Source organism: Podarcis pityusensis, assembly GCF_964106645.2.
Source record: "Podarcis pityusensis genome assembly, chromosome: 14".
NCBI lineage: Eukaryota > Metazoa > Chordata > Lepidosauria > Squamata > Lacertidae > Podarcis > Podarcis pityusensis.
The window spans coordinates 26941661-26968529 of NC_138039.1; the positions used below are offsets into that span (position 1 = coordinate 26941661).

Consider the following 26869-nt stretch of genomic DNA (forward strand, 5'->3'; position numbering starts at 1 on the left):
CAGCCCAAACCGCAACCAAATGATCCCCGGGCAGAGAAGGAGAAGCCCCCCCCCCCCACGCCTGGGCAGGAGCCGTGGGAAAAAAAGGAAAAGGGAGGGGGGCAGACTTGCTGGGGAGGGGGGCTGCAGCGAGGAAGGAAGGAAGGAAGCGGCCCGGCGTTGGGGGTGGGGGTAGATCGGGGGAGGGTCCGCTGCTCCGCTTCGCCTCCCTTTCCCCGGTTCGGACGCCAGGTGGCACCGAGAGGTTCCCTCCCTCCAACCCCCTCCTCCTCTCCCCGGCCCCTCCCGCACTCGACCCGGGCGCCGACCAATCACGCGGCGAGTGGCTGCGGCCCCCACGTGGGATCCCCGCGCTGTGATTGGCGCAGAGCTCGCTCTGCTCTTCAATTCATTTCTTCCTTTCTTCTCTGCTCGGCGTTTGCTGCTGCTGCTTCGCCTTTCTCGGTCCTCCCCCTATTTGGAGCGCGACGCGGAGTTCTCGTGTTGCAGCGGCGGCGGCGGCAGCAGCAGGAGCCTCGCCTTCTGTGGGTGGCATTGCAAGGCCGGATTGGAGAAGTGGGGGGGGGGGTTGTGCCGAACGACGTTTGCTCGCGGCTTGTTCGGGGTGGGGGCCGCCGCTACAAGCCTTTGAGGATTTGCCTCCTTTGAAGAAGCGACCTCCCCTCCCCCCTCTCCCCCCCCCCGCTCTCTTCGCCTCCATGACCGCGGCGACCCCGTCTGGATCCGGCTGCGCTTTCTTGCGACGGGGAGGACCGTGGGAAGGAGAACAAGGGACGGAGCCCGTCTGACTCGGCTCCGCGCGCGCGGAGAGGATCTCGGTGGAGTTACTGCGAAGGAGAGAGAGCCCCCCCCCCAACGAAAAACAACAACAATCCGGGCTTTGTTTTTCTTCTTCGTGTGGTTTTCTTGTCTCCCTGCGAGCGAGCGAGGAGGAAATCGTTGCAGCCCCGGCGGCCAGGGAAAGAGCAGCCGGGCGGATTTGCAAGGAAGTATCGCCCCCCGCTTCCAACACTCCGCGGCGTTTGTCTCGTCTCCTGCTCTGCCCGAGGGATTTTTTTCTGCTGGATCTGCTAACAAAAAGGAAAGCCCAGCCGTCCGCCGGCTTCGGAGTAGCTGCGGATTGTGCGTGTGAACGCGCGCTTGGGTGTATACCAACGGAGGGGTGCCGTTGTTAGAGGGAGGCGATCGTCTCTTGCCTTCTTCCTCGAGCGGCGGCGGGGGAGCCTTTCCGAGCCCGGGGAGGGGGGTAGGATGCCCGGAAGGGGCGGCGGCTCCCCCTCGCCCGCCATCGCCGCTGCCCACCCGGGGGAAGCCCGGCCGTCGTCGTCGCTGCTGCTGCTGCTGCGCTCGGAGGACGAGGAGGAGGCGCGTCAGGCTCCCGGCCGTGGCGGCGGCGGCTGCTGAAGCGCCCGCGCTCGCCTCCTTTGTCCAGGCTCCGGAGGGACCGTCGCTCCGATCGCGGGGCCGGCCATGTATCCCCAAGGGAGGCACCCGGTGAGTAGGTGGCGGAGTCGAGGGAGGGGGTGGAGGCAGGGAGGGAGGCGCCCTGCTCGGCCTTCCCGTGGCCTTTGATCCGGATCGCGGCCCTGGGGGCTTGAGCCGCGTGTAAACGGAGCAGCGCCCCTTGGGGCCCGCTTGGGAACTCGCCCTTTTGGGGGGTGGGGTTTGTCGTGGTGCTCTTTCCCCCCTCCCCCCATACACTTCCATGCACTCCCCCCTTCACTTTTCCCTCCAGCAAGCCCGCGTGCATATGTGGGGCTGGGGGGGGGGGGGAGGAATGGGAGCATCGAGCCCCCTGCTAGTGGTGTCACAGAGAACTTACTGCTTTTAAAAAATTGTGGGGGGGGTCCTTGTTTATATTTTTGGTTAATTGTGCAGCACCCCCTTTTAATTGGGGGAGCTGTAGGCGGAGCCTGGTGTCATAAGACTAGATTTTTATCAACTTCTTTTTATGTAGGCTTTTTGGGGGGCAAGGATTTGGGGGAGATTAGCATGTAACTTGCACTTCTCCCCCAGTCCTGTGGGAGGCATTTTGGGTGCCCACAGCTGGGGTGTGTGTGTGTGTGTGTGTTAATGATGGGCTTGCTGCCCCAGAGGAATTACTGATAAACCGGGGGGGGGGGGCTGTCTTCTCCCCATTCCAGGCACCCCATCAGCCTGGCCAGCCAGGCTTCAAATTCACTGTTGCCGAATCCTGCGACAGGATTAAGGACGAGTTCCAGTTCCTGCAGGCTCAGTACCACAGGTAACCTTTCTCTGGCTCCTTCCTCCCACCTTGCAAAGGTGAAAGGCTTATTAATCCTAACAGATGCTGAAGGGTTAAAAGAGCAGGCGGTCTGGAGTGTCTTAGAAACCACAGAGCTGGCTGACATCCAGGCTGCTTATTGTTCTCCACTCTCTGTCAACTTGGGGCTCACTCCCCCCCTTTCACTTTCTTTAAGAACATTTGGGGGAGTTTCCAGAAAGGAGTTTTGCAGCCCTGTCTGCTAGGAACATCCATTTATTTCCTGCACGTTGTCTTTGCTAGTTAGTAGCTGTTTAGCTGAAGAAAACAACCCCCTTGCCTTCAGATGTGTTCCTCTTCCCCAACGCTTGCTAAGCTGTTTTGATTGCAAGGAACACCCCAAGTGGTACCATCAAGCACTCTTAAGGTTCCTTACTTGTAGCCCAATCCCATCTAGGTTTTCTTGGGAGTCAGTCCCATTTATTTTAGGGGGGATTTACTCTCAGATAAGAGGCAGTCCCAAGCAGGCTTCCATAGAAAGCCTGCTGGCACACAGTCAGAGGCTGTGTGTTTAACACCAAAAGTAAATTGGGCATGTTATTTCAGAGCTGAGAGTTTTAATCTGCACAGCTTCTAGGCATTTTTGGGAGGATTTGCTAAGAAGATCCCAAATTTTCATGCTAATCCCCCCCCTACCTTTCCACCTCAATATCAACTCTCTGGCTTTTAATTTGCTGACATCATTAAGAGGTTCAAGACAGGTCCATTTCCAGGTTCTGTACTTGAAGCTCTGACGGTAAGGCATAAAAAAATCAAGCCTATTTCTTCAGATTTTTTTTGCAACTCATCTGTCAGAAAAAGGCTGCCTTTTCATTGAGGGTACCTCCGATTTAAAATACTTTATCACAATCTCCAGTAAATAAACGAACAAATGCCACTCATTGGCAGTGTATATAATTCAGGCTCTGCTGAATTTCCAGTGACACTTTGTTCATTAAAAAAAAAAAAAATCTAGTAAGTCTCTTGCCTCACAAGAGCTGTGCTTCACTCACCTGTAGCCTTGTGACTCTGTTTTGAATCGGCTCTGTGAAGGATCAAGTGTCTTGGAGCATATGCAGAGTGCATCCTTTTTCATAGTTTGCATGTCTGCAGAGTTAATGGGGAAGGAAGGGTTTCTGGGTGAAAAGGTGTGACTTCCAGGTACCCTTTCCTTGACTCTCCCCTCACCCCACCCTGCCCGTCTTGTTAGCAACTTGAGTGTTTCTGGGACTTCTGAGTTGTGACGGGTACCCTCTCTCTTTTTCTTTTCTAGTCTTAAAGTAGAGTACGACAAGCTTGCGAATGAAAAGACAGAGATGCAGCGCCACTACGTGATGGTAAGAGAGACTCTTTGATGGTGACTGTTTTCCTGGGGAAAACCGGACCTCTCTGACCCAGACTGGGTCACTTGGAGTTGTAACCCAAAACATTGGGTGGAAGGCTTCTTTCAGAACTCACGGGGTCTCATATGAGGTTCCTGTCCCATTCCGCTCCACAAACACTTTTCTACCTGTCCACCTTTGTGTGCCCTTGTGCTTTCAGGGAAGCACTTTAACACACCTGGCTAAATGGCCCATGTCCATAGGATTTTCTTAGGCAGTCCTGAGCGCTTTCTGCTCTTCTATGGAATATTCCGCTAATATGAAAGGTTTTTCCATATCTGAAAAATAATAGCTGTTGGCTCCCTGCGGACATATGTGAACAACCACAGTGTTTATAAGCCCTTGGTGGTATGGTGGGTGCCCGACCTGGGCTTTTGCTTCTTTGCCGCAGGAAACTCCCCGAAGAAAACCCACAACCCCAGGAAGTGCCTTGATTCAGCTCCTCGCGAGTTAACTCAGCCCAGCTGTAGCCAGTGCAGCCTCCCCAGTGGGATTTGAGTCCCCATAGCTGTGTAAATGCCTAATCGCTGCGGTGTGTGGTCAGTTGTTGCTTTTGCTACAGGAAAGACTTTTCCGGGAAGTGGTCCTTGCAGTTGCTAATAATCCCTGTGGTTGTGGCAGCTCTGGGAATGCCAGAGGTTAATAACCCTGGCAGAACCAGGTATTGGGGAATGGCTGTCAGAAACTGATCGGCCGTACGCAGCTCAAAGGCATTTAAAGGGTCCTTTTTTGCGGTAAATGTGATGGATTGGCTCTTGCTGGCTAGATGGCAGAATAGTTGAGTTGAGTGACTATTCACCATGTTACTCCTTCCAGGCATGGTTGGGTCTGACCTCATTGGGAGCCTCATGAGCACACCAGACGCCCAAATGAGGTTTTGCCCCCCCTTCTGCCTCCCCCCCCAAAACCCCCTGGGTTTGTAATGCAAGGCTGCAGGGGACTTGGATCAAGGGCATCTCGTTTTCTCAGCTGGGTTCTCACTGAGGTGGTCTAGCCTGCACATTTTAAAAGAGCAGCAGACATTCTTGTATGTAGAACACCCGGGCAAAGGGGTCTAGATTCAGTTTCTCTTTCACTTGCTGGTTTCATATTTGGAGGAGGTTGAAGCCTGTGAGACACACACACACACACACCCGAGGAAAGTGGTACAGTCCTGAAACAGGTTGACCACTTCTGGTGCGTCTGCGGCTTCCAAAATGTCCCCCTTGCCTCCTGTAGCTGGCACACGTCAAATGACAGATTGTGGGCCCCCCTGTAACAAATGCAGCTCATAGGTGGTTATACTCAGAAATAAGACCCACAATGTTCACTGGATTTTGCTCCTGAGGAGATGTGCTATGTGGGCAGCAACTCCCATCACCCTTCTCCACTGGCTGTGCTGTGGACTAACACATCTGGAGAAGTCCGGATTGGCTGTGCTTTTCTCAGTTGCATATAGCACAGAGTGCAATTGGTCCTACCTCCTTTGTGCGTATAACAGATATACATGCCCCCGGCTTAGCATGCATGCAGCCAGTCCCTGGTGTATTGAAAGGGCTTGAGAGCTACTGTGGTGTAGTGGTTAGTGTTGGAATAGGACCTGGGAGACTGGGTTCAACTCCTCACTCAGCTCTGAAGCCAGTCATGGGCCTCTCAGGCTAACCTACCTCACAGGGTTGTTGTTGAGAGGGAGAACCTTGAGTTCTTTGGAGGATAAGGTGTATAAATGCAATAAACTCAATAAATTGTAAACCTCACAACAATCTGAGAAGGGAGTTGAGTGGTATTATGTCAAATTGTCTGTGCATCAGGGTGTGGGTGAGAGAGCATGTCTAAAGCAATGCAGTGAATTCCTGGTGTGTTGCCCCATCCTCAGCTGCTGTGCAGCACAACCTTTAATTAACAATTAAAAACATTGTGTTCATCAATGTAGGACACTTGGATCCCGGCAGAGCCCTTTTGGACGTAGGCCTTCCTGGTCAAAGGTAGCGGGTTTTCTCAATCCCGCTTTTTGAAATCCCTTAATGACAGGTGCTGCTTATCAAATAAGCGCCTTTCTACATGTGTGGTGTGTTACACCCTTGAGCTGTGATGTTGAGCGCAGCGCAGAAATAGCTCAAGATGTCTCCCCAGAGCCTGTGTGGGTTGTCTTGCATCCAGGAGACAGAGAGCACGCAGTTCACGACTAGAGCTCTCCTAAGCAGCTTTCGGAGAAGAGGCAGGCGTGTCAAAGCATTGTCGTCTTGTTAAAGATATGTCAAGCAGGGCGGACACTCTGCGGCTGCAGCCGTTTCTTGGGCTCCTGCAAAGCGATGGCAAACCTTTCTTTTCTCCTCCTGCTTCGCTTTGAGATACTGGGTACCATATTCAGGATGCTTCCAAACATTTATTGCATGATTAATGAAGATCTCTCTCCCCCCTTTTTTTTCTCTTTTTCAGTACTATGAAATGTCTTATGGCTTGAACATTGAAATGCACAAGCAGGTGAGCGTCTTTGCTTACTATGTCCCTGTTCAGTGGTCTGTTGCCTTTCCCCTCCCTCTCTTCGGCTACTTCAGGAACAAGGCTTGGGGGATAGAGAGCGTTAAGCTGTTGCCAGGGAGATTTGTGCGAAAATCAGGGCACTGCAAATGTTGCCCCCTTGGACTCAATTCAGAATGACTTGTGGGAGGTGAAGAGGTGTGCACAACGGTGGCGTTTATTTGGCTTTTCAAATTCCTTTGTTTTCGTTGGGCTTTGGAGTTGTGGAACTCTGACCCTTTCGCAACTGTGGTTTTGAGCAAATACTTGTGTTTTTGCGGTTGCTGTGTTGCACCAGAGCAGTCTTACTCCCTCCACCCCCATCTCTCAGCACATCCACATCCTGCCCCTTCTCCAACCAAGTTGCACTTTCCTCTTTTTCAACGCCCGTTTCTGTCACATGACGCGTTGCAATGCATTGGTGACCTCACTGTTGTGGAGATCCCAGGATCGCAGAGGTAGTTTGTCTGCTGGCACCTTGGAATGCACCATTGGCAGTGGGGTGCTGTTCACATGGGATCCTGGCATAAGGAGATCTGTGGGGTTGGAGAGCACATCAAGTCCATCAGTTGACTGGCAGTGACTGGGCTGTGGTCAAAAGTTGGAAGCATTGACCTGTTTAACATAACAGACTTTTATAGCTACTGTAGTTTTGATTTCTTTTTTAAAAATTCATTTAAAATAAATAAAAACTGTAGCCTGGCTATAGGTGTACCTGGGTGGGTAGAAACCAAACAGAAGAGTTCAATGACCTACCTACTGCTCTCTTTTTTTGGAAACCTCACTGCGCGTTGCTTAAATTTTGTTCCAGGATAGCACAGGTGGTTTTTTTTAAAGCAGCAAAGTAATTAGCAGAAACCTGGAGCATTTTGTGTTTAAAGTCACTTTTGTTGTTTTAATGAAGTTGATGCTTAATGAAGTTGTCAAGCACCCAGGTCTTACTGAAAGTTGTAATTATCTCTTAGAACATTGTCCAGGGGGGTGGGGGTGTTTGGATGGTGCCCTCAGAAAGATTGGATTATGGAAGTTGCTTTTCTATTGTTGTAAGTTTAATTTGGTATAGTTAATAGGTTTGTCCTTGTTTCATATGTGTACATAGCTCTGTGATGATGATGATGTGAAGGGCAGTGTATTAGTACTCCTCGAAATAAATGAGTGTTGATAGAAATGTACTTTGTATATGTTCAAGGGCACACTTTTTTGTTACATAATCTCACCGAATGCCTGCTTCTTTAAAGAAGGGGCAGAGCCAAAAGGGAGTAGACAGTGGTACGTACATAGGGATGGATACAAGGCAGATGAGACTGTGAAAGTGGTCATGGAATCCTAGAATTGGAAGGGACCCTGTGGATCATCTAGTCTCATCCCCTGCAATGCAAGATTCTCTAACAGATGATCATCCAACCCCTGTTGAAAACCTCAAATGACTGAGAGTCCACCTCCTTCTGAGGGAGTCCGTTCCACTGTTGAACAGCTTTTGCTTTCAGAAAGTTGCTCTTAATGTTGACTTGAAATCTCCTTTCTTGCCATTTGAATCCATTGGTTCAGGTCCTACCCTCTGGAGTAGCAGAAAACAAGTAATTTGGTCGGTGCTTGTAAGATGACCTTCTCCAATTTGGTGCTGCCCAGATGTTTTAGGACAACCATTCTTATCAGCCCCAGCCAGCATGGAGTTGTTGGCCAAAACAACTGGAGGGCATCAGGTTGGCAAAGGGTGCTGTAAAAGATCCCCCCTCCCCCCAAAAAAACTTGGACCACTGGGAATTTGGAATGCTTTCCTAAGCCCCTACAGCTGAAAGTGTCGAAGTTCAGACCCCATAGTCAAATTTGGCTGAACTGCCACCATTCCCCCCCCCCCCCCCCCGAGAGTGACTGGCTTGCAAAGAGTTAAACTCCTCTTCCAGGCGATAGCATCTAATGACTATTGCAGCCCCACCTGTTTGTCTGGCAAAGAGGCAACTTCTGTCTTACTCTAATGGCTCCCCGCCCCCCCTTCTCCCCCGCAAGGGCAGAACAAGCTGAGCTGTTTGGGAATGCGATTTGCTTCCTTGATAAGCTTAAAACCTTAAGGAGCCTAGGGCCTGGGCGCATGATAGCAAAACTTCAAGGAATGAAGTTATTGAGATCAGGCCTGATTAGTTGTGATGCCTTGGAGGGGAAGAGCTGGAGCTTAACAGCGGACCATAGAACCATAGGATTGTAGCGTTGGAAGGGACCCCAGGGGTCATTTAGTCCAGCTCCCTGATTCTTCATGCACCGCATGGTTAAACAGTCTCAGGAAGCAACTTGGATGGTTTTAAAACAGAATTGGACCAGTTCTTGGAGGGGAAGGCTATTGATGGCTACCAGCCATGATGACTACGCTCTGCCATCAAAGCTTGAGGCAGACAATGCTTCTGAACACCAGTTTCTGGAAACCATAGGAGGGGAGATTGTGCATGAAGCCTGCTTGGTGATTTAACCTCAGCCATCTTGTTGGCCGCTGTGGGGAGAGGATGCTGGCCTTACCCAGTGGCTCTTCTTAGGCTGTGATGGAATCCCTGCCAGATGGCCATCCAAGCTCCATTTAAAAACCTCCAACAACAGGAGTGGAGGTTCCAGTGGAGTCAATTCCTCTTCTCTTGCCCTCAGAAAATTCTTCCTAACGATTAGCCAGAATCTCCTTTCTTGTCATTTGAATCCATTGGTTCTGGTCTTACCCTCTGGAGCAGCAGAAAACAAGATTGCGCCATCTTCCCTCCAGATAATTTGAGAATGGCTATCGTATCTCTGCTAAACAAACCCTCCTCTGCACATGTCCTAACTTAACATCTTTTGTAAAGCTGTGATGCCCAGAACTGGACACAGGACTCCAGGTGGGCTTTTTGACCAAGGCATAAGAGATCTTGCGCTTTATAGGTTTTTGTATTCTTCTGCTTTTTAAACTGGTCTTCAACATGTGCCCCACTCTCTACAAGTCACTTACAACCAAAAGAGCAACTAACCATTGCAATAAAGAAATAAGGAGAGTTTAGAAGCTGTTGGGGAAAATACCCAAAAGTCTCTTGATACCTCGGTTGGCTGTCCCAGGCAACTGAACCAGGGTACTGAGAGACACTTTAGTATTTTTCCTGACAAAGCTTTCTGGCCCAGTGGAGAGAGAGAGTCTCTCTCTCTCTCTCTCTCTCTCCCCCCCCCCCCCCCCGCTGATTGTGTGGCTGCTGCCCTCCAGAACTCTGCTCTCAAACCTGATTTAAAGGCCTATTTCCATTTGCTGCTTTATATCTTCGCCCCTCTAAGAGAGTCGTAAATTAGCGGCTGCAGATTTCGAGCTTTGAAAGGCCTGTGGAGGCGAAGAAAGTGCCAGAGAGGGACTCTTCAGACTTGGCAATTTGGCTGGGTGGTTGTTGTTTTTCTTCTTTTTTTGGGGGGGGGATAATTCACTCTCTGCAAGCAAACCCCTCCCAGCCTACGTCTTGCTTTGGGGGACGGCTCCTTTTGATGCTGGGTTCCCTGGCTGGTAATTATGTCAGATTTATATCTGCGCGAGGGGGTGGGCGGGCAGCTTTGTAGTCGATGTGTCTGTGTGATGTTTTTGGTTGGAGATGGCATTTTAAGGATTATTGAACGAAATGAAATGAGCTGCCTTGATTGCGAGGGGAGGGAAAACCGATCCTTTAATCTGCCTTCTCGCCTTGCCTCTTCCAGCAGGTTGGGAAGAGGATTTGCTGGGCTCAGCTGGTAGCAGAGAGTTGGCTCTCCTCTCACCTTGCCTTCGCGCCCATCCACTCACGTTGATGCTGCTTTTGCCAACCTGGGGTCCTCCAGCTGTTTTGGATGGCGACTCCCAGTTTTCATCCAGAACATCTGGAGGGCAAAGTGGCCAGGATGAAGAAAGTTGGTCTAATGGGACTTGTTTGGGGCGACTATGGCTTTTGTAGGGTTTGATCTGAAGGCAAATGTCTGCCTGGTGACGTCAGAGAGAAGTGTGAGGCTGTCCATTATGTGCTCACCTGGCCTGATCTGGGACCCCATGGAACAACGTTCATAGTTGGGTGAGGTCCCTGCAATGGGTGTGGTGGGGCAGAGGAAAGACAGGATGAAAGCAAAGACAGTTTGGGGTGTCTTGAGAAGTCTAGAGATGGCTGGGAACAAAGCCTCACCCAGTCTTTGTTAAAAATGTATTTTTCTCTTGAATGTAAGACATTCTGTATAATTGCTGAGCATGTCAGAACCGTTTAATTCTAAGGTGTGTTAGAATTCATGTGCCCCTGCTCCTCCATGGGAGGTTCATGAGTATGGGCCTTTTTGGTGGTGGCCCTCCCTGTTTGGGGATGACTGTCCCCAAGGAAACACGCTTGCTGCCAATCTTATTTGTCTTTAGACAACAGAGAAATACTTTACTCTTTTCACTCTTAATCTTGTGAGATTGCCCTCTTTTAGTTGGAGCAGGATTTGTTTATTTCATGAAATTTATACACTGTTTGACTAAAAAAAAATACCCCTTGAAGTCTGTGGGATGACTCTTTCAAAAGCAGTTACTTGTTTCAAGCAGCCCCTGGGGAATAATTTTAATTCTGCTTCCTCTGTGTTTCCATGGCTTTGAAAGGGTTTAGGGTGGTTTGGAAACCACCTGTGGACTCCTCTTTGCCTGGGGAAAGCCCCTCACCAATCCCCAATTCATATAAGAAATGGAAAGCTTTCAGACATCCCATTGAAGTCCTAGTGGGAGTGAGCCCCAACACTGCTATCTCCTTTGTTTCAGCTGCTCCTAGTGTCATGGTGATCCAGGGTATGTGTTTTAGTCTGTTGGTAATACAAGTACTTGCTCATCCCCAAAGGATTCCATCTGGCAATTCATGACTTCTGGGATGATATTCTGGGGGAACAGTCAAGGAATTCTAGGGTAATCTTCCTATATACATAAAAATGTAAGGCTATCATCACGCAGCCGGCATTGGAGGATTTGTAGTGTTTCATCACAATCCATCCAGTGTGGAACTGTTAAGACAGCAGGAAGAGGAAGAACTTGATATTTTAGTGTGGCAGCACCTACACTTTGGAACTCCCTGCCTATTGACATCAGGCAGGTGCATTACTGTCCTCTTTTCAGCACCTGCTATAAACAGTTTTGTTCAGCTGAGCCTACCCAGATGTTTAGAAATTGGATGCAAGTTTTACCTGTTTTTAGTCTATTCTTATGCTAACTTTTGGAATATCTTAAATTGTTAATTTCTCTTACTTTGAGCTTTTTTTAAAAAAACAACAACAGCCAAGCAGTGTATAAATTTTATCAAATGAGAAAACATTGGCGGGTTTTCTGCAGGCTGCCTTTGAATGGCCTCTGTTTAAGGATTAGTCATTGACTGGCTTTTACTACTTGTGAATCCTGAGTGGGAAGAGAGAAGGGTTCAATCTTTTAAAAAAATGATTTAGCCGCTGGATGAGAACAGCTGTTAACACAAGCTGCCATATGTGTTTGTGTGCATGCGCACACACATGCGCACACACACTGAAGAAACCCAGCCAGGAGGTGTTAAATAGAAGGCCTGAATGAAAAGACCCCTGTTGCTCCTCCTCTGGCCAAGATATTCCTGCAAGTAAATCCCAGCCACTAATAGTGGTGTGGATGCTGAGCAAGGAGGTTCTGAGCTAACAGACTTCTCAGGTGACCTGTATTAGCTTTATCTGCACACCATCGGGTAGACGCTTGAATGATTCATGCTGTTTTGTGCCCTCCAGACTAGCATGGCAGAGCAAAGCGCAGGGTTCCTTGGTGGATGTTTGTCTTTGAGTATATAAAAAACGGAGGAGATTTCTTTTGGGGAAATGGCAGCGGGTGCGGCTGTCTGGAGGCTTTGATGAGCAGTGGATAACTAGGAGAAGTTGGGAACATGGGAAGCTGACACTGAGTCAGAACATTGGTCCATCTAGCTCAGCATTGTCTACACTGACTGGTAGCAGTGGAAACTCTCGGGGGTTTCGGCAGAGACTCTCTCCCAACCCTACCTGGAGATGCTGCTGGGGTTTGAACCTGGGATCTTCTGCCCGCAGAGCAGGTGCTGCCACTGAGCCTTTCTCCAAAAGGCCTAAAAATGCATCAAGTACAACTTGTCTCCACTTAGGAGACATCCAGACAGATTGAAGGATGCTCTTAAAGCAAAATTTCACAGCAGGTTTAAGCTGCCTGTGAGTGGTCCTTTGTGTGGTGCAAGAACTCCTGCCTCTGGCAAGCTAATGAGCACGAGAGTCCTCTCCTCTCTTGCAGTTTCCAGCAACTGCACTCAGCATTGCTGCTTCCAGCTGCGGGCAGCATAGCCATAATAGCTAGCAGCCATTGATGCTCTTTGGTAACCCTTTAAAGCTGTCTAGATGGGAGGACTTCCGGGGTGGCGCCATCGGCAATCGCGGACTCCCTCTGAACAGGAGGGACTAGCTCCGCGGGAAACGGGTCTTCTCCGCTACGGCGAAGCGGGGACCCTTTTAAAAATCACAGGCGGATGAAGCCTGTGACCATGGGACTCGGCGGGCACCTTTAGCGCCCCCCCCAACTCACTAAGGAACCCACTAACGGGCTCCGAAGTGAAGAGGGGGAAGTGGCGCGGTGCTGTGAGTCAACTGCTATTTCCGTGGAGCGAAGCTGCACAGCCGTTGCCGGAGAGCGCTGCCTTTTTCCTGGGACAATTTGGACTCTAAAATAAGCACCCGTGAGTACTTAGATTTTGAACAACTAGAAATTAAATAAGGACTTGCAAGTGGAAAGGAATTGGATTTTAAAAACCTATTTTAATTTGGTACGGAACGGGAAGGTCTAAACAGGAAGTCAGCCTTCTGTTCTTCTGTAGACAGAATAAAGCAAAGACGTAAACTAGAGCTTAGAAAATCACCTTTAAAGGATTGGATTTCATCATTTAAAATTGTTGAACCCCCCTTCGACAGCAGGAGAAGGAGGGGGATCTTTTTCGGACTGTTGAAAGTGAGTTTAAAGTAAAGTAACTTTCCTCCGTCCTGATCCTGGAGCGGGGTGTCAGGACTGACGTTTGAAGTTCATTGACCAGAGACAAGCGTTTTTGACAGATAGCTAAAAGAAGAGAAACATAGCGATTCCACTGCTTCCCTTCGCATCTTTAAGCAACAAATATTGACAAAGTATCTCAAAAAGGGAAACTTTGTTGCAAGAACAAATAGAAGTTTTCCCCCTAGAGGGAGACTGTGTAACTGTAACCAACTCCAGGGAGCCGGCAGCTGTTACAGATTACAATCGTGGGAACAGGCATTTGACCTTGCAGGACAATGTATTCAGAAGCTTTGTTGTGTGCTTTCTATAAAACAAATGCTCTACTGGAACAATTACATGAGAAGGTGAATTGGATGGCGACTTCGACTAGAGATTTTGAACAGGCAGTGGGAAATTTTGAACAGACAGTGGGAAAATATGTGGAGCCCACTCAGGAATTAAATCAGGAGTGTGTCCTGACAGAACAGGCCCAACAGGAATATGAATTTTCGGATTTGACAAATGAACTTGGAAAAAGCCAGATTTGGAAAGAAAAAGTTTGGTTTGGCTTGGAAATGGGGGGCTGGATTGACCCCCCTATGCTGGGATGTTTGGACTTTTCAAATCTGGCAATGGGCCGTGAGATGTTTGGGATTGTGGGGGCTCTTAATTTTAGAGGGTCTTTGAAACATGCTTTTAAATACCATATGGAATTCAGTGTTGAATATGGAAAAGGGGCTGATCTGTCGAGAAGGGTTAAAAATATTGCCAAGCTGGAGTTACCACGAGTAGGAGACAAGGGAAATTACAGTTACAAATATGAAGAAGAGCTGTGGAAGGGACATGGAAGAGACTTGAGGGCCTCGGATATAAGGCTGCCAGGTTAATGAACTAGATCGACGGGATAATAAGGACTGACAAAACCCGGAACCAGGAGGAAGGGACGTTGGATGAAGATTGGATCTGTTTGTATTTCTTTTTTCTACCATTAGAACTGTTTTATAAAATTGATGAATGTTAGAAAAATGTTGGAATGAAATTGCTTGGCTTTAGTAAAGATGTTTAAAGAATTATGAAAGAATATTATGGTTATGAGAAGTTGGTAAGGATAAGATTTAAGTTTTAAGGTTTATTTTACTATAGAAAGATAAGATTAAAACAGTTTAGGGTAATGTAATAACAGAATATTATGAAATATGGAAAGGATTTGCTGGGATAATTAATAACTAGGATACAAAGAAAGGGAGGAGGAGGAGGTCAAAGAAAGAAGGTAATGACAGTTGAGGATTTGAGAATAATGAATTTGTTTTTAAATGTTTTTAATTGTTTGTGATGTATTTTTGTATTTTTTTTTCTGTCACTTTTTCTTATTTTTGAATTTGTATTCATATGGTTGGAAGGGGTTTGTTTTTTTTTCTTTTTCTACTTTGTTAACTATTTTTATTTTGTATTTTCTACTGCTTTTATTTCTTGGTAACACTTTGAAAATTTCAATAAATATCTTATAAAAAAAATAAAGCTGTCTAGATGGGTGGCCATCCCAGCTTCCTTGTGGGAGTGAATTCCATAGTTTTAACTCTGTGCTGTATTGTAGCAGTTAAAATGGCTGTTTAAGCCTTGTGCTTTAAAATAGGTAAAATAATGCCAAAAGATGGTATCTGCCTAATTGGGTGAGCAGAGGGAAGCCAGGTAGGTAGCTGTGTTGGTCTGACGCAGTAGAAATATATTTTTAAAATTCTTAAAAAATTGTCCAGTAGCACCTTAGAGACCAACTAAGTGTGTTCTTGGTATGGGCTTTCGTGTTCATGCACACTTCTTCAGATACAGTGGTACCTCGGGTTACATACGCTTCAGGTTACATACGCTTCAGGTTACACTCCACTAACCCAGAAATAGTACATCGGGTTAAGAACTTTGCTTCAGGATGAGAACAGAAATTGTGCTCCGGCGGCACAGCAGCAGCAGGAGGCCTCATTAGCTAAAGTGGTGCTTCAGGTTAAGAACAGTTTCAGGTTAAGAACGGACCTCCAGAACGAATTAAGTACTTAACCCGAGGTACCACTGTACTCTGAAACAAAAGTCACCAGACCTTTATATATAGTAAGTGGGTGGGGAGGGGTATTACTCAGAAGGGTGGTGGGAATGGGTGATTGGCTGGTAGGTGTGGTAAACCTGTAGCTTTATCATGTATAACGAGAAGAATCCAATGTCTCTATTCAGACCAGGTCTCTCCATGGTTTTAAGTTTGGTAATAAGTTGTAATTCAGCAACTTCTCTTTCCAGTCTATTTCTGAAATTCTTTTGTAACATGACAGCTACTTTGAGATCTTGGATAGAATGTCCTGGGAGACTGAAGTGTTCTCCTCCTGGTTTCTCTGTCTTGTGATTCCTGATGTCAGATTTATGTCCATTAACCTTTGGCGTGGGGACGCGGGTGGCGCTGTGTGTTAAACCACAGAGCCTAGGACTTGCCGATCAGAAGGTCGGCGGTTCGAATCCCCGCGACGGGGTGAGCTCCCGTTGTTCGGTCTCAGCTCCTGCCAACCTAGCAGTTCGAAAGCACAAATTGCAAGTAGATAAATAGGTACTTCTCCGGCGGGAAGGTAAACAGCGTTTCTGTGTGCTGCTCTGGCTCACCAGAAGCGGCTTAGTCATGCTGGCCACATGACCCAGAAGCTGTCTGCAGACAAACGCTGGCTCCCTCGGCCAATAAAGCGAGATGAGCACTGGAACCCCAGAGTCGGTCACAACTGGACCTAATGGTCAGGGGTCCCTTTACCTTTACTTTTATCCTTTGGCGTAGGGTTTGGCCTGTTTGTCCAAACCAGAGTGCCTTTTTAGCCTGGTGGCACCTGCTGGTGACACCCCCCCCCCGGCCCTCTCTGCTTTGAGGTTCCAAGAACATTGCATCAGCTCCAGCTAGTGATCTCCTTAAGAGATAATACTAGGAATCTGCCAAGTGCTTGAGATCCCCCAAGTTGCGGGAGCCCCCTCCCATTTAGCTCGGCTCCTTTAGTTAATGGCAGGGATGCCTGGATTCACATTACAAACCCCCACCCACCCACCTCGCTGCCGCCCCAAATATCTGTTGAATCTCCTGGCTGGGCGTCCTTATTTTTATCTCCTGAATCGGCCTCGTTTGCCTCGTGCGATTGGCAAATCCGTAATAACCGTTTGCGCCCACGCGCGCCCACACTCCTCCCTGAATTTAATTCTCATCAGCGGCGCTCTCCATCCTGGCTAATAACGCTTTGCTGCCGCAAATAGCTTTCAACACGCCATTGAGAGCCTGGTTGAAGAGCGCACTTGAGCGAGTGCTAGACAGCTGGAAGTGCCCCTAATTGTCTCCCCGAGTGAGAACCGCTTGGAGGCTCAAGGACCTTATTTTCATCTGCTTAGAGAGACAATATTCTGCTTTCAACAAATGCTGGAGGCACTTGGGCGGATGGCCTCATCCCCATCCCTTTCCCCTGCCCGCCTCTGCCCTTAAAGAAACTGCCCTTGGGAAACTGGAGGGTGGTATGCAGAAGCAGATAGGTGGCTGTGTGTGTTGTTGTTTTTCCAAAAGGGGAAGGGAGGAATTCAACTCGTTTATGCTCTTGGCTGGCTGGCCTGCTCTGCCAAGCCAAATGTCAGTAGAGGTGCTTGGTGACCCCTCTGCTCACCCCCTGGGGGGCTCGATTCTCCTGCCGTCCCCCCTAAATATGTTTAAGGAGTCCCCCACAACCTTCTGGAGCAGATTTGGGAAGGGTGGGGAAGAATGTTGGCGAGTGAGAGGAGAGGGGAAAGTCCTGCTGCCCAAGCAGAAACCCTTGGACTAAATGGATGAACACTGTTCAGCACCCAAATGGCAATCATCATCATCTGACCTTCACCCTAAGGTCCCCAGGGCAGGTTACAACAACAACAGCCACTCAGAGTGTCGCTGGGGCAACCCAGATGGGTGGGGTACAAATAAAACAACAACAACAACAACAACAACAACAACAACAACAACAACAACAACAGAAAATGCAATATCAAAGAACAACCCACAGCTGAAAAAAAAACCTAATAAAATAACAATAAGATCTAAGATTTTGATTTATGTGGAAATTGTTTCCCGTTTGGTTGTGTATTTTTTTGATGTGGTTTATTTATTGTTTATGACTTTTGTAATTATGTAAATCTTGTTATGCTGTAAGCCGCCTTCAGCATTGTTTTTTTAACTGTGGAAAGGCGGCATACAAATAAAAAATGATGGTAAGGCAGTGGGGTTGTCTAAAGAGCTGACCGGGCAGAAATAGGAACATAAGGAGAGCCTGCTGGATCAGGCCAATGGCCCATCTAGTCCAGCATCCTGTCTCATTGTGGCCAACCAGATGCCTCTTCTGGGAGACCCGCAAGCAGGATTCGAGCACCAGAACACCCTTCCCTCCTCTGGCTTCCAGCAACTGCTATCAGAAGCATTGCTTTCTCCAACTCTGAAGGCAGAGCACAGCCACCATACCTAGTAGCCAATGATAGCCTTTCTCCATGGACTTGTCTAACCCTCTTTTAAAGCCCCCCCCCCCCCAGTTCCATAGTTTAGCTATGTGCTGGGTGAAGGAGGACTTCCTTTTATCTGTCCTGAATATTCCAACATGTCACTTCTTGCTCTCCTTTTCTCTAAAAAACCCCAAACAGTGCAACCTCTTCTGCATAGTCGCTCCCTCCCCTTGACCATTTGGGTTTCCCTTTTCACAGCTTGCTGGACTGTGGGCCAGCCAAGTGGGTGCCCTCTGCCTGTCTTGCCCTCCTGCTCCCATCGCCCCTCATGGGCACCACATGTGTCTACCCCCTGATACGAAGGGTGGCGAGTCTGTGTAGATCATAGGTAGCAGAAGGGGCAATAGGCTTGGGTGGCAGGCATGTAGAGTTGAAGATTTGGACATGGGGTGGAGTTGGTGGGCATCTGGTCAGTTGGCAACAACTCAGGGAGGCTGGAGAATCCATTTCTTTGAGAGATTTTCAGGGTCGTGTTCCTTCAAGATGGACTTAAGTCAGCAGGCAGCTAGTCTTGCTTTTGAGTGCTGTGATTGTCCCCCCAAATGTTCTTCCCTGGTGAGTTTGGCCTCATGTGTGGCAGAAGAGAAAGTGAGTTTGTTCTTCAGTCTTGAGGTGAGGTAACTTTTAAAGCTTTGAGAGGTTCTTTCTTTAGTTGGTATAAAAATATTTTTAAAAAGAGGTTCCTTCTTTAAAAATTGACTTTTCCTGTGAGCGTCATCTCCCAGCACAAAGAGGGTGAGCTTCATGGCCAAGTGGGGATTCGAACCCTGGTCTCCTCAGGTCCTAGTCCCCGCAACAACCCTGTGAGGTAGGTTAGGCTGAGTGACTGGCCCAAGGTTACCCACTGAACTACGCCAAGTGGGGATTTGAACCCTGGTCTCTCGGGTCCTAGTCTGACACTATAACCACCACCACCACACAGGCTTTCAATTGCCTTTCAGTGGGTCATGACCCTTCCTGCTTGGCGCTGACTTTATCTAAATCACGCCCAATGATTGCTGCCACCTCCTTGCCATCTCTTGGGATGTGTCACAGACCTGGCCAAAAATTGCATTCGTAAGCATTCTGTGCATATGGTAAGAATTCTGGTCCTGGCTCCTGGACTCACTGCACTTGATGGAATCTGTTTTTCCTAAGTGGGCTGAAGTTGCCTTTGTTCACCATCACTCACTTGACAGTGTCTCTGCCTGCACCCGCAGCTGCCCGTTCCTCTCCCAAGTGTGGCTTTTATCCAGTGTTAATTTGTGGAGCCAACGTGATTGGCGGCTCCTGCACTCAGCAGAATGTGACCTGCCTTGGCACAGGCATTGTGATTTTTGCAGAGAGCTGCGGTCAGGCAAAGGAGCTATTTGCATAATGTCCTAGTGGGGAATGAGGGGTTAGGGTTGCTGTGGAAACGGGAGGGTGATGAATTAAGGTTGGTTGGTGGGGAGGGGCGAGGGGGCAGAGATGCTGTGATGAATGGGGTGAATTTATGAGGAAGGTGCATTTTCCAAGACCCCCTCCTCTCTCCTGGCAGGCCTTCATTCAGCCTTAACCAGGGACAAGCGAGTTTTAAATTTTTCATTTGTCAAACTTAACTAAAGTGAACAAATATTTTTAAACGGACTATTGAATTGGATGTTAAGAGGGAAGGTGTAGCTTTGATGTGAGGCCATGTTTCGGAACGCAAAACTTGGAGGTTTCCACTCACCCCCCTTGCCACACACACACACACACAAAAATCTAACAAAAGTTTGCTTCTGAAATCCTTGCCAACGGCAGAAATATTTACAACTCAGGCTTTGTGACAAAAGGGCCATCTGCGTCCTGTCTGGGACCCCAGAGTACCTCAGTGTTTAGTTTTTAGGCTGCCTCTAATGATAACTTTTAATTTTGTGAGTTTTCGTGGCCTGCTTGTTGATTTTAAACGGCTTCCGTATCCTTGTGGGCTGCCTTGAGGGACTTGAAGGGAGGAGCAGAGCGAAGGGAATACATTTGGTAGCAAGATTTAGCATGAGGAATTTCCAGCCAGAGTAGCGGTCGAGGTGTGGTTGCTGCATTCAAGGTCCCTTCCAATTGTACAATTCTGTGACTCTAAGGCTGCTGAGAGAATGTAGCAAGTCTTGTCTTAATCCTCCTAGAATTTTCTCCAGCCCTGATTGGCTGGATGTCCTCTAACCTGTGGAATCCCCCACCACAATAAAACCATCGTGTATTTAAGGCTGCATTTGCCAACCTGGTGCCCTCCAGACATTTTGGATTTCAGCTCTCATCAGTCCTAGTGCTGTTGTCCATAGGAATATAAGAACCTGCTGGATCAGACCAAGGGTGGGGGGAGAACATAGCCATCGTGGCTAAGAGGCATTGATAGTGCGGGTGGCGCTGTGATCTAAACCACTGAGTCTCTTGGGCTTGCCTATCAGAAGGTCAGCGGTTCGAATCCCCACAACAGGGTGAGCTCCCGTTGCTCGGTCCCTGCTCCTGCCAACCTAGCAGTTTGAAAGCACACCAGTGCAAGTAGATAAATAGGTACCACTTCGGTGGGAAGGTAAACAGCATTTCCATGCGCTCTGGCACTCATCATGGTCCTTCATGTGCCAGAAGCGGTTTAGTCATGCTGGCCACATGACCCGGAAAGCTGTCACATGATGGCCTGAAAGCGAGATGAGCGCCACAACCCATAGTCGCCTTTGACTGGACTTAACTGTCCCGGGCTCCTTTAACTTTTACCTTTTAGTCGAAAACATCTAGAAGGCACCAGGTTGGCAGAGGCTGTCTTCAGAGGCCACAGGACTCTGTGGTGTCTTGCTGGCAGTGGTTTCTGGAGTGAGCAGCCCTTGTTTCTTTTGCCTATGAGCCTCTCTGTAGGGTGAGGGGTGTGTGCCTGGGGGTTTGTGCCACTGGGAAAAAAGCTTCTCTTTCTGGGCAAACCAGGATGCTGTTCCTTTTGATTGCCTGTTCTTGGGGTGGGGAGTGGGGAAAGGTTGGTTGGTTACTATTTGCTTCTGATATCTGTTCCAGGATGCTCTTTTAAAAACAATATGGTCCAGCTCTTTAAATTTCAGCTCCCCCTCCAAGACAAAGAAATAAAGAATAGAAAAGCATTTGAAAAGGGGTTTCCGGAGATTGCAGATGCAGAGCTGCTTCCTAGCTGAACTTTTTAATTGGGGGCAGGAGGAGATGGCAGATCAAATTTCGGTGGAATGCTCCTGTTTATCTGCTGTTCACTCCATTGTTGGTTAACCCTTTGCTGCCATGACACTGGAAGAGAGAGGATTATTCTCCTGCCATCAGCCCGCCTAATCTCCCTTACTCCATATATGCTCTCTCGACCGCCTCAGTCTGCAGAACTGGTGCTGTTACAGGTGTTGCATAACACCCATTCCACATTTGGAAGTGTAGGCAGCACCGTACACTTTGGAACTCACTGCCTCTTGACATCAGGCAGGGAGGTCTTTCCTGTACTCTTTTCAGCACCTGCTAAAAACATTCTTGTTTTATGCAGAATGCTGATGTGTTTTTAGTTAATTGCTTGTTTGTAAATTTGGGTGTGTGTGTTTTGTTCTTAGTAACAAGATTGTTGTTTTATTCTTTTTGTAAACCACTTAGAGGTTTTTTACAATCAAGTGGTATATAAATATTATGGGGGAGGGGGGAAATAGTGCCCCCTCCTTTGATCCTGGGAGCAGCAATTATTAACTAACAAGCGTTAAAACATTGCATATAAATGTTTCCTGCAGCTGATGTTCTGTGAAAGGGGAAGAGTAGTAGAATGCAGGAATCAGAGGCTTCCTCTACAGTTTTCAAAGCCCATTAGAGGAGAAATAGTTTCTACTACATGCATCATGCTCGCTGTAGCTTTTCCTGTCCAGAGGAGAAGAGATATTGTTTGGATAGCCTTCACTGGAAAATCAGCAGCTTGTAAGAACAGAGGACCTTTTGGCTTTCAGGAGATGTGTCTTGAGTTGTTAAATCATTTTTAAAAATTAAATGCTTTATTGATAACAAGCTGCTCTGACTTATGAAAAGGAATTTTGGATCATTTGATTCCATTCCAATGTGTGCTTTTGACCAGCCTCCATTGTTAGCCTTGTTTGTGGATTCCTTGGCCAGTGATCAGATTTTGTTTGCCTTGGAACCCAGAACTGTTTTAACAGCTGCCCTGGTCCAGGAGTGCTTGTCTTTTATTAACCCTTCCTTATACGGAGGCTTCCTCTGTGCTAGGAAAACCTGGGTTCTACATCCTGGATGAAATGGACAGGCTTGTACAATGCTTCCTGCCCCCCCCTCCCGAAAAATAGGTGCCGGTACTCACCATGAAGTGGTTATAGGAAGTGCCATACTTTTTAACAACAACAAAAGAGGTGCCAATACTAGGTATCCTTGAATACCTCCTGAAATAAAGAAGTGCTCTTGTGTATTTTGCATATATTTGCAGTGAAGGATGTCCGAGTCCTGAAGTTTCGCCAGATGCTCTCTGTGTACTTCCAAGCTCACCTGTGGGTTCATGAGGATTAGAAACTTGATGTGTGCTTGTGCCCTGTTCACCCTGCCCCACCCAACTACAGAATTGCAGGATACTGCAATAGGCCTGGAACATAAAGCACTGTGATACCAATTTTGGCTTCCCCCAAAGAATCATGGGAACTGTAATTAAGGGTGCTGATTGGTGTTAGGAGATTCCAGTTCCCCTCCCAGGACCACAGTTCCCAGAGTGGTTTAACAATCAGTCCCCCTTCACAGGGAACTCTGGGAATTGTAGCTCTGGGAGGGGAATAGGGGGGCACCCTTTAAAAACTACAGCTCCCAGCATTCTCTAGGGGAAGGCTTGACTGTTTAAAATAGTATCATAGTGCTTTAAATGTATGGTTTAAATGTAGTCATAGTGCTGCTGTTACAAACATGCATATGGAATCTGTAGTTGCTGCACGGCAGCTGAGCCAAAGACTTCTCTTTTTCATTCGGCCTTGGGTTACTGGAAACTTGACTAATTATAGGATCGTTTAAATGTCGAATTGGAAGAGACTCCCAAGGGTCATCTAGTCCAACCCCCTGCAATGCAGGAATCTCAGCTAAGGATGTGGGCATGCAGTTCCAGGGGTTGCAAAGCTTTTGTTGCAGCTGCTTCTAAACCCTGGATCATGTCTTCTCCCCTTACCCCCCCCCCCCAAAAAAAAACCACACCACCGCACACACCTGTAATATGGTATCTGAATGACGGTAAATTGACACTCTCTCTCTTTCCTATCTTCTTTCTAGACGGAGATTGCTAAAAGGCTGAACACCATTCTAGCCCAGATCATGCCTTTTCTGTCGCAAGAGGTAAGGATGCCAAGGGGTTTTGCTGGGGGAAAAGTAAGCCAAATCTGTGGAGGAGCCCTGCAGGGCTGAGACCAAATGCTCCTCTCATTTTAAAGACCTGGTTGCAGACAGGAGGGCTGGACTGATGCAGTGATGGGTCAGTGGATATGCAGAAGAATCACCACTTAATTTGGTCAAGTGTGGGATAATTGTTGACCCACCATTTTGCTTCAATACCATCCTGAGCTACTTCTTTCTTAGCCAATAAACGCTTCCTGCAAGTTCCCCAGAGGATGGACTTGCGTCTCTGAGACTTGTCCACACAGCAGTGTTAGCAGCCAGTTTTGAGAGCCAGTGTGGTGTAGCTGTTAGAGTGTCGGCCTAAGATCTGGGAGGGAGCAGGGTTCAAATCCCCCAATTGGCCAAAAAAACCCCAAAAACTCACTGGGTGACTTTGGACCAATCACTGCCTCTCTCAGCCTAACCTACCTCTTGGGGTTGTTGTGGGGATTACATGAGGACTAGAACCTGGGGGAGACGAGGGTTCAGATTTCCCACTCGGCCATGAAGCTCACTGAATGTGACTTTTGAAGGGCAGCCACAGTCTCTTGCCCTAACCCTAATTAGGCTTGAAATAATGAAATGCTTTTTTCTAACCCCCCCAAAATAAAATGGCTGGGAGGGTGTTTGACTGCTTGGCCACACCCAGTGTTGACATATGACTCTCGGAGAGTTTTCTAAGAGGGATTGTGGCCTTCAGCCTGAAAAGATTTCCCAGCCCCCTTTCCTTAGAGAAACGTACCAGAAGACAGGAAATACTGATGTACGACCAAGTTCTTAAGAAGCAGCTTCTGATCTCTTGAGTACATCACTTCCCCTCTGTTCCCCTCTGTTTTTGTGAGTCCTTTGGGACACATCCACTCCACAAATCTGGCTTTAATCACCATGCCTTCCTTGCACAGAGGGTTCTTGGCAGCGTGGCTTTGGGGCGATGCTGATAATTAGCTATCAGAATTCTCTGGGGTGCCCCACAGACTTGGTAGTTCCCAGAATTCCCTCGGTGGGGAGTGTCAAACTAGGAGCTGGGAGGGTCCAGGGTAAATCTCCACCCCTTGCACTCTGCCATGAAGCTCATTGGATGTGACCGGGGGGGGGGCAGTCCCAGCCTCTCTGAGCCTAACCTACCTCACAGGGTTGTTGTGGGGATTAAATAAGACAAGGGAGACCTGTGTACACCACCTTGAGCTCCTTGGAGGAAAAGTTGAGCTGTAAATTAAATACAGTCATACCTCGTGTTACATTTGCTTCATGTTGCGGCTTTTCAAGTTACGAATGTGGCAAACCCAGAAGTGTTTACTTCCGGGTTCGTCACTGGCACATGCAATCTGTGCGCTTCATGCACGTGCAGAAGCAGCACTCTACTTATGGACTTTTCAGGGTGCAAATGGCACCCTGAAACAGATCGTGTTCATAAGTAGAGGTACCACTGTAAAGCCAAACCGGTGTACCTTTCGATTGTCGGCATTTTCCTTGGATGTAGGATGCTTCAAGTCTTTCTCTCTCTCTGTCCCCGCAGCACCAACAGCAAGTGGCTCAGGCTGTTGAGCGTGCCAAGCAGGTCACGATGACGGAGCTGAACGCCATCATCGGGGTACGTGGAGTTCCCAATCTGCCTCTCACCGTGTGTATTACCCCTTTATTCCTACCATTTACCGTAAACAGAGACAGCCCTGCCCTCCCTGCCGTGGCTTCAGAGAAGGGCTGTGTTTGCAAACAACACTGCTGCTGCCCTGAGCTAAAAGCAGCCTCTCTGCTAGGCCCATGTTGCTGCTGTGTCTCCAGAGGGCTGGAGACCAAATGCCTGGTTTAAATTTCTCCCAGCAGCTGGGGCAAAAAGAGCTTCTGTCTTGTTTCTTGCCCACACATGGTTTTAATTATAATGTGCCCCCCCCCCCGTTTTTTGGCTGCTGGGCTCTTGAGCAGCCTCATGAGTGATCCTGTGCTTTATTTATTTCCCAAAATGTTTTTGGGGCCACCATCGGTTCCATAAACTCATCCCCTGCCCTATAAAAAGCATTATTCAGAATAGCAGTTTGCACAGCCCGCTAAGGAAGACAGTAACGCAATCGGGTTAAAACGGTGACAATTGTGCATTGAGTCAAAAGCCAGTTAAAACTATTTAGTTGAATTAATTCAATGAAATTGATGAACATGATCCAGTGATGCCAGCTTTTCAAAGTCCAATAATTGTTTATGCCTCTAGTGACCTTCTGCCGCCCCCTTGCCTCCTAGTGCCCCCAAGTAATCCCACTGCCCCCAGGAGGGCAATACTGCCCCCTTTAAGAACCACTGCTTTCAGAGCATTTGTACCCCGCTCTTCAGCCAAAAAGGCTCCCAGAGGGGCATACATACAATTGACCCAAACAAGGCAGCCCCTGCCTGCACAGACTTACAATCCAAAAAAGACAAGGCATTCAAGGGAAAGGGGACAAGGAGGAAAGAGGAAAATGAAATCTCCAAGTTCTGAACACTTGTTTCTAGAATGACCTGCTGCTGCAGTTCAAGGGCAGAAGATGCCCAATAGAGCTGGGCCTCCAGCAAATCTCTCCCATGGCGTCAATCTGAGGCAATGACTGCCCCCCAGATGACAGTTGAGGGGGCCTGATGGAGCAAGCTCATCTTCCCCTCCAGTCCCGGAGCTACTTCACCTCCAATGTGCAGATAAACTGTAAGAGGCAGGTGCCCTATACAGAGTCAGGCCCTTTTGCCAATGTAGCTCAACATCATCCACACCAGGGCGGTCCAACTTTTCATACCACGTGGGTCTCTAGAGTGCTTTGACATGGAATCTGTTGGCTGCACACTGCCTTGTCCCACAAGGAGTGGGGGAAGCGAGCCCAAAATTTGACACCGCCCCCCCTCCACCACCCACTGCAGTGCAGGAATTACAGCCAAATTTGACATGGCCCAGTTGGGAAAACCTGCTGTGACATAGATGGGCTGGCTGGCTTAATGCAAAATGGTGCCAACAGGGACCTGCCCCTCAGGGAGTAAATGTGGGCATTAATGGAATGTGAAAAGCATTCACTAATATATATATATTTAATGCATTATTTCCTTACTTAAATCCCTCTGTGAATTTTGTTTTTTAAAAAAATATACATTCTTTGCAAGACGACCTTCCTTGCATGCCTGGCAAATCTAGAACTAGACTATGAAATTAAGCCCAGAGTATTTGCTCCCTCGGCCAATAAAGCGAGATGAACGCCGCAACCCTAGAGTTGGTCATGACTGGACCTAATGGTCAGGGGTCCCTTTACCTTTTTATTTGCTCCTCAGCAGATCCTGCAGGATGCAATATGGGAAGCTTTGCTTCAAAACGTTCCTGAAGAATCTTGGAGTTCATTCTCCTTTGTGTTACACACACACACACACACATATTTAAAAAATGGTCATAAATTGCTAGCCCTTCTCCTGGCTTCGCTGAGGTCTGTTCTGTCTCTGTTTCGCCGTTGTAGTGCAATGTGTGATGTTGAACTGGGGCAGTTTGGTGTTTCCGTTGCCTTGCCTTGCTCCAGGAGGTGCTGCAGATCTTACAGGCTCTATCTAACTGGGTTTTATTTGCTGACTCAAAACACCTGCCGCTTCTGAGCTGATTCCTGGTTCTTTGGTAAACAGCCTCCCAAATGCATTGAGGCAGCACAGGTGTGGCTAACACTTTGTCCCTCCAGGTGTTGCTGGACTGCAGCTCCCATCATCCCCACCTGCTGAGAGTTGTGGTTCAAAATAGAGTCCCATGTTGGCTGCCAGTGATGCAGAGTCAGGGCAAGAAAGAATCCCCTTGGGTTTAGGTCACAGGGAAGCCAGGGCTTTGCCTTTGTTCAGCTGAGTCCCTCCCTCAATAATGGATGTTTTAGTTACTTAACTTCTTGTTCCTGT

At 48.1% G+C, this 26869-nt stretch overlaps 1 protein-coding gene across 8 annotated transcripts in view; it reads left to right on the forward strand.

Annotated features, from left to right (window-relative positions):
* The first annotated feature begins 411 nt into the window (after positions 1-411).
* The window catches only part of TLE3 (TLE family member 3, transcriptional corepressor), a 51865-nt gene continuing 25407 nt past the window's right edge, over positions 412-26869 (forward strand). For 3 of the 8 annotated variants that reach the window (XM_080982135.1, XM_080982138.1, XM_080982136.1), the window contains exons 1-6: positions 413-1494; positions 2145-2245; positions 3537-3600; positions 6064-6108; positions 22889-22951; positions 24507-24581. In XM_080982135.1, coding sequence (XP_080838261.1) covers positions 1471-1494; positions 2145-2245; positions 3537-3600; positions 6064-6108; positions 22889-22951; positions 24507-24581 — 372 coding nt within the window. In that variant the 5' untranslated portion in view covers positions 413-1470. Of the gene's footprint in view, positions 1495-2144; positions 2246-3536; positions 3601-6063; positions 6109-22888; positions 22952-24506; positions 24612-26869 lie in introns of all 8 variants that reach the window. The other 5 variants (XM_080982134.1, XM_080982137.1, XM_080982132.1 and 2 more) reach the window with 3 other exon arrangements.